The sequence below is a fragment of the Brienomyrus brachyistius genome, chromosome 2 (genome assembly GCF_023856365.1).
Source record: "Brienomyrus brachyistius isolate T26 chromosome 2, BBRACH_0.4, whole genome shotgun sequence".
NCBI classification, from domain to species: domain Eukaryota; kingdom Metazoa; phylum Chordata; class Actinopteri; order Osteoglossiformes; family Mormyridae; genus Brienomyrus; species Brienomyrus brachyistius.
Window position 1 is genome coordinate 22,877,451 of NC_064534.1, and position 14,061 is coordinate 22,891,511.

At 41.6% G+C, this 14,061-nt stretch overlaps 2 protein-coding genes across 2 annotated transcripts; one reads left to right on the top strand and one right to left on the bottom strand.

The window, feature by feature from the left end:
• Positions 1-280: 280 nt before the first annotated feature.
• On the top strand, positions 281-6,723 carry mrpl1 (mitochondrial ribosomal protein L1). The gene is made up of 9 exons (XM_048982417.1): positions 281-931; positions 2,505-2,610; positions 2,984-3,275; positions 4,733-4,816; positions 4,913-4,984; positions 5,128-5,239; positions 5,419-5,519; positions 5,789-5,870; positions 6,126-6,723. The coding sequence occupies exons 1-9, from the start codon at positions 901-903 to the stop codon at positions 6,239-6,241; spliced, it is 996 nt and encodes a 331-aa protein (XP_048838374.1). The 5' UTR covers positions 281-900; the 3' UTR covers positions 6,242-6,723.
• A 1,142-nt stretch (positions 6,724-7,865) lies between these two features.
• Positions 7,866-9,377, bottom strand: LOC125719265 (C-X-C motif chemokine 10). Its single transcript, XM_048993883.1, has 4 exons — positions 9,216-9,377; positions 8,363-8,489; positions 8,176-8,259; positions 7,866-8,028 (listed from the first exon to the last, which is right to left on the bottom strand). The coding sequence occupies exons 1-4, from the start codon at positions 9,346-9,348 to the stop codon at positions 7,998-8,000; spliced, it is 375 nt and encodes a 124-aa protein (XP_048849840.1). The 5' UTR covers positions 9,349-9,377; the 3' UTR covers positions 7,866-7,997.
• Positions 9,378-14,061: the final 4,684 nt, after the last annotated feature.

The window sequence follows — 14,061 nt, forward strand, 5'->3', positions numbered from 1 at the left end:
TAAGCTACTTTTTGTGTTCCTTCCATTTTACGTAGTTCTGCAGTAACATGATCTCAAATGCTATATATTTGTGTAGGCGGTAGAGAATTGGGGCATGAGAGTGTTGGGGGTACAGTTTCTTTAATTTTATGCAGGGATAGGTGGTTTGGGTGGGTGGGCTTTTTGATCAGGCACTGGTAGTCACCACCTGCATCAGAACACTATGCCTTGTTGGTTAAACTGACCCCCTCTCAGTTACGCTTATAATTTCATAATGGCGAATCATTTAAGAAATGCGTCCTTGAAGTTATTCTATATTTAACTAACTGTATTTACTAGAATAGAATACTAAAATACCCTTACCCTGTCCCGTGACCATGCAAAGGACAAGCGGGTGTGGAAAATTGATGGATGGCCGTTTATGTGAATAAAATACCAAATTCCCAATAAAACCGAAGAACACTTTAGTATAACGCACCGAGTATATATACTCACCATATAAACTGTAACTTGCTGAGCTATATCGCTTTATTTATATTGGAGTATGCGCTACATCTTCATATAAATGATATCCTATATAAATAATACGATTAGCCTTTTAAAATAACAGGCAGACTTATCATATTTAAGGAACAAAAAACATACATGCAGTTTGAGGATGGATATGTCCCTAAATGGCATTGCTTGTCAGGAAGACCTATGGAACTAACAATTCTATGGACGATATATATTATATGATATTTCCATGTCTTTTCCTAGACAATTCCAGTTATTATAATAACCGCTTACGGCAATTATGTATATTTTTTCATCAGTATGTGAGATGAACTCCACCTGATTTGAGTGGCAACAGGAACTGAAATGTAACGTCCGCAAACACACACGGGCATATTGCAAAGTAACACCCATCATATTTACAGCATGGCGGTCTGTATCAGGCACGTTGTGAAAGGTCAGTGCTTTTAACAGCATATTTTTTCTGTACCGTTTGTTATTATCGGAGGATTATATGGCGGTGTAGAAGTAGTGAATGTCATCGCCTACTGTAAAAGATGGTGATTGTGGTTTTACTAGTATGTGTGTGTATTCGGTGTAAGTGTTCCCATCATTTGAATGGATACATCCCTATGAATTACTAATGAATTAGTTTAGGTAATATAGGATATGCACAGGAAATTCTCTGATCTTCCATAAACCACTGCTTATCTACTACAGGGTCACAGTCAGATAGAGTCTATGTAAGAGAATAGAGAGTTCAGAGTGATGGAGACCATAGACGGGATGTCAGTCTCTAATAAGATACTCAAGTAGTGATAATTTAGAGATATACATGTGGACGGAAACTCAAGCAAACTCCTCCCAGAATTGGTGTGTGAATTGACTCCATGACTTGGGTAGTGTGCGTTACCCACTGAGCCACCAACTGAATTTCGGTTTTGTCCTGAAAACACATAACAACTCAACTGTGTCCAGTTATTAGTGTCTCACTTTACCTACCAAGTTCCTTTAGTGTTAATATACGCAGACTGCACATTTTTTGATGGCTGATCTCATTTTTTCCACCCATAGATCAGCTATCTTCCGACCGCTTATCCATACAGGGTTTAGAATATTATTTGAAGAAGATTCCAGACTCTATGTTCAAAGTCTAAACCAGACAAAATGCTTCCAAAAACCTAAAATGTGAATTCAATTTTGAACAGTACTGTATTTTTCATGCATGTTTAACTAAGTCTGAGTTAAGGCTTGCTTGCAGCAGTATAAATTGGTAGCATCAACCATTATCAAGCTTTTAGTGAGTAATTAGTCGTCAGCATGAGAATGAGTGAAACATGACTGAGGACTGAAGAAATTGAGATGAGAGGTTTGGAAGTTATGGTGCCACCTCTCCATTCAGCCAGCAGGCACTGACAGGTAATCATTGAAAACTGGTCGAAATTGGATTTAATAAGTCAGAATGTTATATTTTGATGCCAAATAACTACACACAAAACATTCAAGTCAATGTTTTTACCCCACTGATTTGAATGAATACCTTTCATTTGCACAGTGAGTTTCTGTCATTGGTTGTGGGGTTTTGCTCTGTAGCTCCTGAAAAGCTTTGTTTGCCCTGCTTTGTTTTGGTACCTAGTGTAGTGGGGTGTTTGGAAGGCTTCTATGAGAAAACTGAGGGCAAATTCGACCGGTATATTTGGTTGAAATCGTGACTTTTAATTTCAGTATGTTTTTTGAAAGAACAACAAAGCATAGGTTGTCAAAATAGCTTGATGTTTTAGAAAAAAAAATTGACATGTGACATTTCTGGACAGAGAAATGATCATTTTGAATCTGAAGTTTTTACACTTTCATACCACTGGTGGAGGAATAAAGTGTCAGACACACCCGCTGACATTTATGGGAACCTGGGTCATGAGTTTGTTCAGTGCCCTTTTGCTAATATTCTCATTGTGCTTTTCTCTCTGTTTTATTTATAGTTGCTTTAACAAAATTAATTTCTAACACATTTTATGCTTTTTTTTTTCTAGTCGTAACTGGGAGCCATAGATGTCTTCTGGCCAATGCTGGTCATTCTTTGACTAGCCTTCCAGAGCCAGGATCCAGGCATCTTGCTGTCAGGACATTTGCTGCAAGGTGCTTCCTATTTTAATATCACTGTCTTCAGAGCAGGGGGTTCTCAGCTTATGTAACAGGTGCATTCAGGAAACGGGTGGGAACCCACTGTAAAGATTTTATTTTTAAAATACTTTAGGCTTGGACACACACACTGTATGTAAAATGTTAATGAAGTGTGGACAGTATTGAAACTTAGTTGTGACTTAACATCTGCATCAAAGGTTCTCGTGTGACCATTGTTTAGAAGTTTTAATCATCATTTTTTGATACCTTTTCTGTGATATCATCAGATGTGAAGTTATATAACAATACAAGCAACTCTTATGTTTATATCATTTTCACCCTTTTAGTTGCAGAATCTAAAAAATTAATGTTTTTCCTTCGATTGCAGGACAGCAAAAAAAGAAACTGTACCAAATAATGTGAAGCGTGGAAAAGTGGAAAAGCAGAAAACTGTGGAGAAAGTAGAGAGAAAAATTGACAATACAAATCGGCATAAACCATATGGTCTCACCGCTTGGGAACCAGTGGATGACGTGTATCTAGTGAGATACTACCCCAGGCCAGTCTATGAGGTCGGCGTGGCCATCAACAAGCTGAAGCAGTTCCAGCAGCTGGATTTCACGAGCCCTCAACAAAATGTTTTCCTGGACCTGAAGCTTGACATGAAGCTGGAGAAGAAGGTAATAATGTACCTGCAACCCTATTATATTATTATTTTTTGGTGCTTACAGGTTACTAATGCAGGAGGTAATGCGTAGCTCAGTGGGTTAGCATGCTGTGTTGGTGACCATGGGGTTACCACATTCAAATACCAAAGTCGGTAGAGTGATGTCATTGTTGGGTCCTTGAGCAAGGCCCTTAACTCCAGTTGCTTCAGGGACTGGCCAACTCTACTCCCTGAATTGTATGTTTTGGATTAACCAAGCAGTAGGCCTGGGCGATATCATATCAATATTATATGGCACATGTGCAATAATCACCAAGGCTTCAGATGCGAAGCATTTGGGCAGCTCTGCGATACTATATGGGCATTTATTTACGCCAAATATTTGGTAAGTAGATTAGTCGTACAGCTAAAATATTAATGGGATGTGTTTTGTGACACCCAAAACTTAGTAATCTTTATTAAATTTGGTTAACGGAACACGCCACATCACGCTGTTTGGGTATACTATGTTTGGGTATACTATGTTTGGGTATACTATGTTTGGGTATACTATGTTTGGGTATACTATGTTTGGTATAGTATGTTTGGTATACCTTAGTGCAATTTGAACTGAAGTGTCAGTGAAGAAAGGAACAGCTCAGCAGCCACGATATCTTTTAAAAGAGGTGATCTTGCGGATAAACAAGGTAAGACACTGGTGGTGTGGCGGTACTTTTTGCAGTTTAAAGTTGTTTATTAAACACAAGGATATGCCGAACTTACTAACTTTTGGGCACCATAAAACGCCTCATTAACATTTTAGTCATACTATTAATCTACTTAACAAATTGTGGGCGTAAATAAACGTCCGTATAGTACTGAAAAGCTGGCCAAATGTTTCACCTGTCATCTGAAGCCCTGCCGATTATTCCACATGCACGATATAATATCGATATGATATGGCCTAGCCTTACCAAGCAGGTATGGAAGATGGATGGATGAAAAGCATCTGTTAAATAAATGTTAATGTATTGCCATTTCGGACTGGAAAGGCTTCGCGAGATGTGGAAAAGAGCAATGATGTTTCGTACCCTGAGTCTGATAAATCACACAGCCAAGGACACTTTATTCAGAAACTCTGCTGAAAGGGCGACACACCTGCAAAAATACAGCCTACAACAGAAAGTCACCTTTTGGTGTCTCCCACTGCATTTAACCAAAAACGTTTTGCATGAAGATTTTGGTATTGGCTTCTTTTATCCATGAAATTATTAGGTTTAGTTGTAATTGTTTTAATTGCATTAGTCTTAGTTCTAGATTTATTAAGCCTACAAGCCTATATCTGTGACAGAAACCCAAAAAAATAATTTTACTGGATCATCTTTAGGGCTTTTCTTTCTGTCAGTCACTTTTATTGGGTTAATGTGGAGCAGAGAGCAGAATGTCTTCACTGTAGCAATGTACTTTTGTTGCGTTTTTTTGTTCCTCCAGAAAAAAGTGGACGTTTTTGTTAGTACAGTTCAGCTGGCACATGCAGTAAATTCCGATGATAACAAGGTTGTCGTCTTCACAGAGGTCAGTATGACGAGTTCCCCTCTTTCCTTTCCCAGCTGAGGTCTGCTTTCCGATTGGCTGTTTGGCCGACATGCTAAGTCTGTGTGTCCTACGTAGAATCCCAGGGAAGCCGAGGCGGCCAGAGCGAATGGAGCAGCGTTTGTAGGTGGAGTGGAGCTTATCGAAGATGTAAGTTCACAAGGAAACCTCAAAATGTGCTCTCAGGGAGGGCAACCCTTGATACCGGGTCGTGGAAATGTGACTTGCTGATGGAGGTGTAGGCTTTAAAAATCATACACTAAATGTAGCTCGTATTATTGAATTGCTTCTAGATTTTGGAAGACAAAATATCGGCCGACTTTTACGTGGCTGTACCAGAAATCGTCAGTCGGTTGCTGCCTTTGAAGAATAAACTGCGGAAGAAGTTTCCCAAGACCAAGAGAGGTTGTTTCAGGAAGCCACATTAGTCCATAAGAAAAGCTCATGTATCTCATCTTTTTCTATGAGTTAAGGCTTCTAACTGCTTTTGTTTTAGTGGGTAGTGGCACCTCAGAGCTGGAGCTGCTGTAAGACTGTAGGCGTATGTTTCCTCTCCTTTCCTTGACAGCCTCTCTGTCTCTCAGGTAGTGTTGGATCAAACATTCCCAAAATGCTTGAGATCTTTAAGAAGGGCCACGAGTACATGGTGGAGGACGAATGCTATGTCCGGACGAGGATCGCAACGGTGTGTATGTGTGTGTCTCTTGTCAGAGGTTCTGCATGTCCTCCCAATGAATTCTCAGTATCCACTATTTTTAAAGTTTGTTTGGCTGACTGCGGTGTAAGTTTTCTCGGGATTGGCTGTGCTGACTGTTTGGGCGGTGCTTCTTTAGCCTGATTGGTAGCCTGTCTGCTTATCCCAGAGCAGGCGGCACACGAGTGGATATAGAGAGAATGGGGGTCTGGCACATGCTGTTGATGAATGATACTGAAGGTCTTCTTGATGACTTGCAGCTCGACATGCCGGAGGAGCAGATCATGGCTAACATTGAAACCGTCATCAAGGACGTGTGCTCCCACAAACCAGCCAGCTTCGGTACGGAAACCGGCCGGTGACTCAGTCCTGGTTTCTGCCCGTTAGCCCGCGTTGCTGACATCATCGCTGATGTCCCAACAAAGTCACCATCACAGCACAGATCTGAGATCTGCTCCAAGCAAAGAATGTTTTAGAACTGCTTAACAGCATATCTTAGGAAGTCCTTGGTATGTTGTACAGGATGCGCTGTGTTTTTCTCTTTCTGGGATGGAAATGCTAAGGGGAGTAACATGATGCCACTGCTTAAATTTGCAGGGCCTTTCATTGAGAGGGCTTTGCTAACGAGCACCACAAGCGAGGCCCTGCTCTTCGACAGCGGACCCTTCATCCCGAAGCTGAAGGAAGACGAGGCAGAGGAAGCCAGGGCTTAATGTGTCGGCTGCAGTGTAAAGACAATGCAGTAAAACGTGCGTGACTCTAATTTGTGAGGCCCTGCGTTTGTCCTGTTTGTTTTGAATAATACACAGAGGCTTGGAAAAAGGCAAGGAATAACTTAACCTTGTTGACTGCATCATGTGACCTGATGTGGCCCCGGACGTTGAATGACAAGTTCAAAGTACTTTGGCATGTAAATCAGCAGGCTTCTTGCACCCTCTAGTGGATTCCTAAGTACCATTCGCATATTTATGTAAAAATTCTGGTTTTCACATTCACTAATAAAATGTATGCTTACTTCACATCAAGTACACATTTTGGTTTGGCATATCTGTTGTTATTAAGGGACCCACAGCAAAACAGCTGGTTTAACCATGTGCCCATGCTTGAAGTTTGTCTTACGGATGACCATTATTTCCTCATTATTTTCTTACACTGTCCGTCATAGTGGACTTCAAATAAAATCTAATTTTAAACATTTCCCTGTGGACTGGGGCAATGTATTATGGTATTTTATAAAGAATCGTGGGGGAGCACTGTGCAGGCATTTGTAAATGTCAGGACAGGGGTGGGGGTGACTCATTGAGCAGCACCGCGGTCTCACACCCCCAGGGTTCTGGGTTCGATTTCTGCCTGTGCGGCAGTGCAGTGCAGTGCAGTGCAGGGTCACATGATTATGCTTATTGGCCATGTATCGTACAGTAGCGTTAGTGTGAGTGTAGGTATTGTAGACTGGAGAAGCATTTCAAAGTTGGATGAATGTCAAGAAAGAAAAACAAATCTGCCAGTTGGAGGTGTTCTAACATCTATTTGAATTGTATGAAAAAATCCCAATATGCTTAGAGAACTAGAGTGCAGTGCTATTTAGTAATGCTGCATCATCTTTAAACCCATTTTTTGAAGCATAATGTCCCATAATCAGTTATTGTGAGGTGGAGTGAAACGATTGTGCCTTTACAGTAGAGTCTGGTTTTGTGCGTGCCTCTGTTTTCTGTGCTCCCTTTTCGGTTTCCAGTCTCACTTTGAATGTTCTGCTCTGTGGGTTCACGCTGTTGTCTGCTGGCTCGCATTCTGACCCGTTATCTTAACTGCTCAGGCAGGCCTGCTTTCACCAAAAGGAAGCATACAGTACATGTGTGACGGAAATAGGGCCGAAACTTTCATTTCTGATCAGCCCTGAGGGAAATGTGGGGGCGAAGTGTAGCCCTGTAGGAAAGGATCATAACTGAAAGGTAATTGGTTCAAATCCTCTGGCTTGCAGAGGAATACTGTCCTTCAGCAAGAGCCTTAACCCCAATCGCTACTGGGCCACGGACACAGTTCTCTGATCATCAGAGAACAAAAAGAATCTACTAAATAAATGAATGTCATGTAAATGCAATTTTACTCTTGAATGCCTATTTCTGCTTAGAGGGGGCAAAATGCACAGTGTACTGAGCCTATCCTTGTGTTCTTCCAATCAGTTATCGCAAACCAGTTACTTATTTCACAAGCTTGGGAATGGTTGCACATGTTTAAATGTGGAAGCAAGCTTCCATTAGTCCAACTTTCTTGTAGTGCAGGGTTACAAGGGCCCAGGGGGGGTATCTCAGGCAGCAAAGGAACATTCTAGACAGGATGCCACTTATATATTTGTTTTTATTTTTTGAGACGGTACAGGTTTGGAATACTGGATATTGTGGACAATCTTCAAGAGATAAGAAAGATAAAGTGATAAGAAACCATTTAAAAAGAAGAATTTTCTGTGCTGCTTTATCTTCCCATTTCCTTTGTTGTTGTTGTTCTATTTGGAGAAACAATGACAAGGAAGGCGATTATGAAAGCGAGGCTCTGAGCGAACCTTCCACAAATGATCATGTTAATGTTTAGCGTTGGCAAACTACAAACCAGAACCGCTCTCTTTGATTTAGCTGGAGCGACAAATACTTACTCCTTCGTGAATGTCTGAATGATCTTTTTGATGCACGGTGTGTTCGGATCCACACAAACAGGTCCTCTGTTGTATGTCATCATCCTGTAATAGTACAGAGTATAGTCAGGGGTTTACTGTCTGGGTTTTGCTGCCAGAAGCGACGGTAAGTAAGCCCAGGCTGAGAGCCCCCCACAGCCCTGCTTACACGATCTCGGTCCTGTGGCACATGGCAGTCTGCGGGATGATCTGGATCTCTTTCACGGTCTTCGGGTTGATGCACGAGGAGACTTGCATGCAGCGGCATTTCCGTCTAACAGCGCGTCCTTCTGACACTTAAGGTCAAAACAACAGTGACAATGCGACGTAGATTATTTACTTTTGGGAGTCTGGGTCAGTTGTGAAAAAAGATATGTCATGTTAGTCAGAGTTGGGACATTTATTTCTTAGTATCTGTTAATATGTTTCATTATATTGATCATTTTTGTTCTCCATGTTCACTTAGGCAAATAGTTGCCTTTTTCATATTATGAACTGTGAATTTTACAATTAACTGCTTATGCTGGTTAGTATTTGTGGATAATAATAATCCATCCATCCACGGGCAATTTAGAAACTCCAGTTCTCCTATTCTTATTCTTGAACTGTGGACACTGGAGTAGCCAGAGGAAACCCCATGATGACATGGGGAGAATGGAAATTCCACACATGGAGCCATGGCAGAGACTTAAGTAACAGCACTATCCACTGCATCACCACCATCAGCATAACATAATAATAATAATAATAATAATAATAAAATAACACATAATAATAATAATAATAATAATAAAAATAATAGGTATCCTGCAGCTAACACTGTGTGGACCCTAAATAATGTTTAAATTCATGAATTAAAGAATCACAATTAAAGTTCCCTGATTATGACTATAAAACTCATAACAGCTCCAGGTTTAAAACATCCTACGTCCTTTTAGACCAAACATGACTTCTTGGCTTTTACCAGGCATATATGCAGACCTTGTTAAGGTGTAATAAGGTTTGGTTGAAAGCGGCCTCACCTTGCAGCAGAGCCAGGCAGATGAGAGTCAGAGCGCTGAAGAGCAGGCAGGACCTGATGGGTGCCATGGTGACAGTGGGCTGGCGGCTCAGATGCAGACCACAGACGAGGAGCGAACTGCAGCCGCCTGCCATCCTCTCCACTTATATTAGCTGAGAAGTGAAAGATCAGCTGGACTTTCCCTTTCCATGCGGTTAATGATGATTTCAGCACATTTCTGATTTGCATATCTGTAATTCTGGGCCCGTGCTTCACTCATCTACGCAATACTAGATTTTGCCCCCTTTACATAACTGTATCTATTTTCTGAAAATGATTCCCCATTACTGTCTGTTATAACGGATTAATTACCGTAGCAGTTATCTCTTCATGTAGTGTTAAAATACCACATTGTTCTCGTGAAACAGGTGTCCTCTTTTATCTTTAACTCTGTTTCTCACCAAAATATAAATATCTATAACTAGACCTCAATTACAGGATTATTCTTCCGGTACTTTCATGAGAGCCAACTTAGAATAAGCGGCTGAAAGGAGGAATCATCACTTATTTACTTATTTACTATCAGGACGTTTTATTCTTGTATTGCATATGTCTTGTATTGCACTGTGTTGTCCTGTAATGCACTCTTGTTGTGGGGGGGTGGGGGGGGGGTGGTGGGGGTGGATAGAAACTTTAAGGGGGGCTAAACCTTTACTTGCACTTTACTTTATGGGACACAAATACTGAGTAAATAACTGTACTCACTAAAGTAAAGTACAAATTATGATGAAATCGCTAATAAATATAGTTACTACTTGAGATAAAAGATGCATCAGGGTTCATTCGTGATGAACAAACATGTTATTTATTACTTGTTCCTTCAGTAGTTCACAAAGGGTTAGAGAATTATATAGGAACAAATGTAGTGACTGCTTGGGATGAATGATGCATCATAATTCATTAATAATGAACAAATATGAGATCAGTATTTAACTTGTGTTATTCATGATTTGTATTATGTAACTAAGACTCATAATTAATTAATAGGTCTGCATAAGTAATAGTATAATACTATATCGTTTGTGTCCTGTTGAGTAAAGTGTTGCCAACCTGAGTGTTAGTATTGGATTGGCACACGGTTCTCTAATTCACCATTGAAAAAGCTCATCTTCATTTTAATTTCAGTAACTTTCGTTTTCAAGGCGACTGGGGGAAGCGGGGAAAATACAGCAAAACACGGGAATAAGGAACAGACCTGCTCCTCACAGACACACACACATACATAGTGAGAGAAGTAAAATATGCATTTTATATATGCAATTGTGCGGGAGACCGGGGAATTTGTTTCTTATAATAATGATATTCAATTTGCTACTATGCCTGTTAAAGTGTAGCCATTTCTTTACTTCTGCTAAAATCAGTAATTAAAGTAATTAATTTATCGATCTGGTGGCGAAAATTCATAAATATATGAAATGAGTGGGGTGCCCTCGAAGAGAGCTCTGGGAACTGAAGCAATGCTCATCTAGCCATCCAACTAGATATTAGTTTTTTGTTTTTTTTTTGGAAAACAGAAAGATTATTGTTAGTTTTTATTGTGCTACTCTTAATTCGGACAAGTTCTAATTGGACTGCTCAAGTCTTCTGCAGAGTACTGTAAGGTATGCAGAAAGATTTCTGTAGACTTTTGAACAACTGACATTTTTGGGTGAGGTTACTATTTTGAGATTAGTTTTCCTTTGCAGAATTTGTCGAAATTGCCTGTAATATTGTTTAGGAAGGGTGTCAAATATTAATCGGAAAGGAAAACAAGCAACACCCTAGCATTCTAGGATGGCACTTTCCACCCAGATTCGGGAACAGAAAATGCAAGCCTGCAGAAAGATAATAGGCTAAGCACGGGCTGTTGTAACTAAATTGTTGTTGCAAATCCCGTAAATTTAAACCACGTGATGACTGTGCAAACATCTGCATTTCCGCCAGATATAAATTAAGCTGCTAAAGAATTTCCCTGCAATTTTAAGTGGTTATTTTTATCATCATTGAGGTGTCTCCGTGTGGCTGACGGTAAATGTAAATTTCATCGATACGAATTTATACGCTGTTATGCTTCTTCGGGAAATTGAGCATTTCAAGCACGAGTGAAAATGATAAAAGAAGAAGAAGAGATGCAAACACTGGGTTTTATTTTTTCAGTTTGTCAAACGGGAAATGTAAACCGTGACATGCATTACTGAAAAGGTACTCAATTTTCATTCATATTCAGATATTACACCAAAAAATTAAAGTCATCCAGTGAAATATTACTGAAGAAAAAACACATTGTGTTAAAAGTACTTAACTGTCAAAACTATTACACATTCTACATATTCGAATTTCTTGATCTTACAAAAAAGCAACCTATTCTTTTAAATTCACACAAGACAGGTTTGTATACATTATGAAATAAATACGTGTGTATTAATCAATATATCATGTCCGCTGTGAACCAACAAATCTCACTGGGATTGCACAGGTGATGAAACAGCAGGGGGTAGGGAAGGCCACAGGCATCTGTGAACCTCTCCAGACTGGTGGTAAGGCTGTCCTCCTGGCATTGCAGGTGATCTTTGCTTCCATTTAGGAGTCAGGCATTATCCCAACTGACTGGAAAACAGGATTTGTAGTGCCTATCTAGAAAGGGAAGGGTGATCGCCTGGATTTCAGCAACTTTCAGTGCTGGGTAAGGGTCATCCTTAACCGTTACTCACTTACTCCTCTGTCAGTGACTAGAGCAGTCTGGTTTTATGCCTAAGAAGTCTACCATCAACCATATCCTGGCACTGAAGGGTCTCATTGAGTACAAGTATAAATATTGGCAGAGGTTCTTTGCAGCCTTTGTCGATTTTTGTAAAGTGTTTAACTCTGTTGATTGAGTTGCCCTGTGAGAAATCCTGAGACTCTGCAGGATCCCCCCAAAGTTGCTGGATGTTATGGCCAGCCTCTACACTGGTACTGTGAGTGTTGCACAGAGTGGAGGGAGAACCTCTCCATTCTTCCCAGTTGATTCTGGGGTTTGTCAGGGGTGTGTTCTTGCTTCTACTCTGTTGAATGCATGTATAGACTGGGTGCTGGACAGGGTCATGGGGTACATCGACTATGGGGCGTCCGTTGGTAAAGAAAGATTTACTGATCTTGACTTTGCCAATGACGCTGTGATCTGAGCAGGCTCTGATTAAATGGAGGCTCTAATTGGGGCTCTCGAGAGACTGAGCAAGGAGTCTGAGCGTCTGGGATTGGGGGTGTCCCGGATAAAGACTAAGGTCCAGGCCTTTAATGACTTCTTAGGCACAGCCATCAGTAGTGCGTTTGTCTGCAGTGAGAATGTCGACCTCGAATGGGGATTTTTGCTTACCTCAGTAAGCACATTCATTCTCTGGTGACTCTTCCTATGAAGTCAGCAGATGGATTGGAAGAGCATGTGGGGTCATGAGGTCACCGGAAAGGAGTGTGTGGCACTCCCTATCTCTTTGCAAGAGGATGAAAGTCCAAGTCTTTAGTGTCATGGTGCTCCCCGTTTTGCTATATGGCTGTGACACTATGTCATGAACACTTTGCAGTGAGCTGAGATGAAGATTGAACTCCTTGGGTATTGTGTCTTTTCAGAGAATCCTTGGGTACCACTGGTTTGACTTTATGTTGAATGAGCGGTTGCTAGAGGAGTCCTAAATGAGGCACATTACCTGCATCAGTTATCGCACTGCGGCCATATGGCACGATTACCTGGAGGTGATCTAGCTCGCAGGATCCTCATTGCTGAGGAGCCAATCGGCTGGACCAGGCCAAGGGGACGCCCATTTAAAATCTGGCTGTGGCAGATGAATGGCCATTCCCAGAGAGTGGGACTGGACCGTGTATCTGCCTGGGGGATCGCCAGCCAGGATCCCGAGGAGTTTCGCCATGTGGTGGGTGGGGCCCCGCACTGCATCAACGCATGCTCCCCAATGTGACCTGACCTGATCTGTTAATTGACCTCTCTGTGCCTGTTAATATTACCCCACTTGTGCCTTGTTGCCCTGTACCCATAATGATCAGTTGATTTGGCTGTCCTCACCTGTTCCTTGTTGCCCCTAGTTTTGTGTAGTTACACCTGCTCGTTTGTCATTGTGATCAGTGTATTTAAGTGTCTGCCTTTGTTCTGTTTGTCAGTCATTGTGCTAATGTTGCTGTGTGTTGTTACTTGGCTTGTTTCTGAAATTCTGTTCCCTTTGTAGGTTTATTTGTGGTTCTGTTTGCAGTGTTTACCTCTGTTTAGTTCTGACCACTCATGGTCCTGTTATTTTGTGATTTTCCCAGTGTGTTTTAGTTTAGTTCGCAGCCGAGTGTGAAGCGGCTGGGATGAGAATCAGCACCTCCAAATCTGAGACCATGCTTCTCAGCCGGAAAAGGGTAGAATGCTCTCTCTGGGTTGGGGATGGGGTCCTCCCCCAAGTGGAGGAGTTCAAGTATCTCAGGATCTTGTTCACGAGTGGGGGAACGATGGAGCTTGAGGTCGACAGGCGGATCGGTGCGGCGTCAGCAGTCATGCGGGCACTGCATCGGTCTGTCATGGTGAAGAGAGAGCTGAGCCAAAAGGCAAAGCTCTCGATTTACCAGTCGATCTACGTTCCTACCCTCACCTATGGTCATGAGCTATGGGTAGTGACCGAAAGAACGAGATCGCGGGTGCAAGCGGCCGAAATGAGTTTCCTGTGCAGGGTGGCTGGGCTCTCCCTTAGAGATAGGGTGAGGAGTTCAGTCATTCGGGAGGGACTGAGAGTAGAGCCGCTGCTCCTCCGCATCAAGAGGAGCCAGATGAGGTGGCTCGGGCATCTGATTCGGATGCCTCC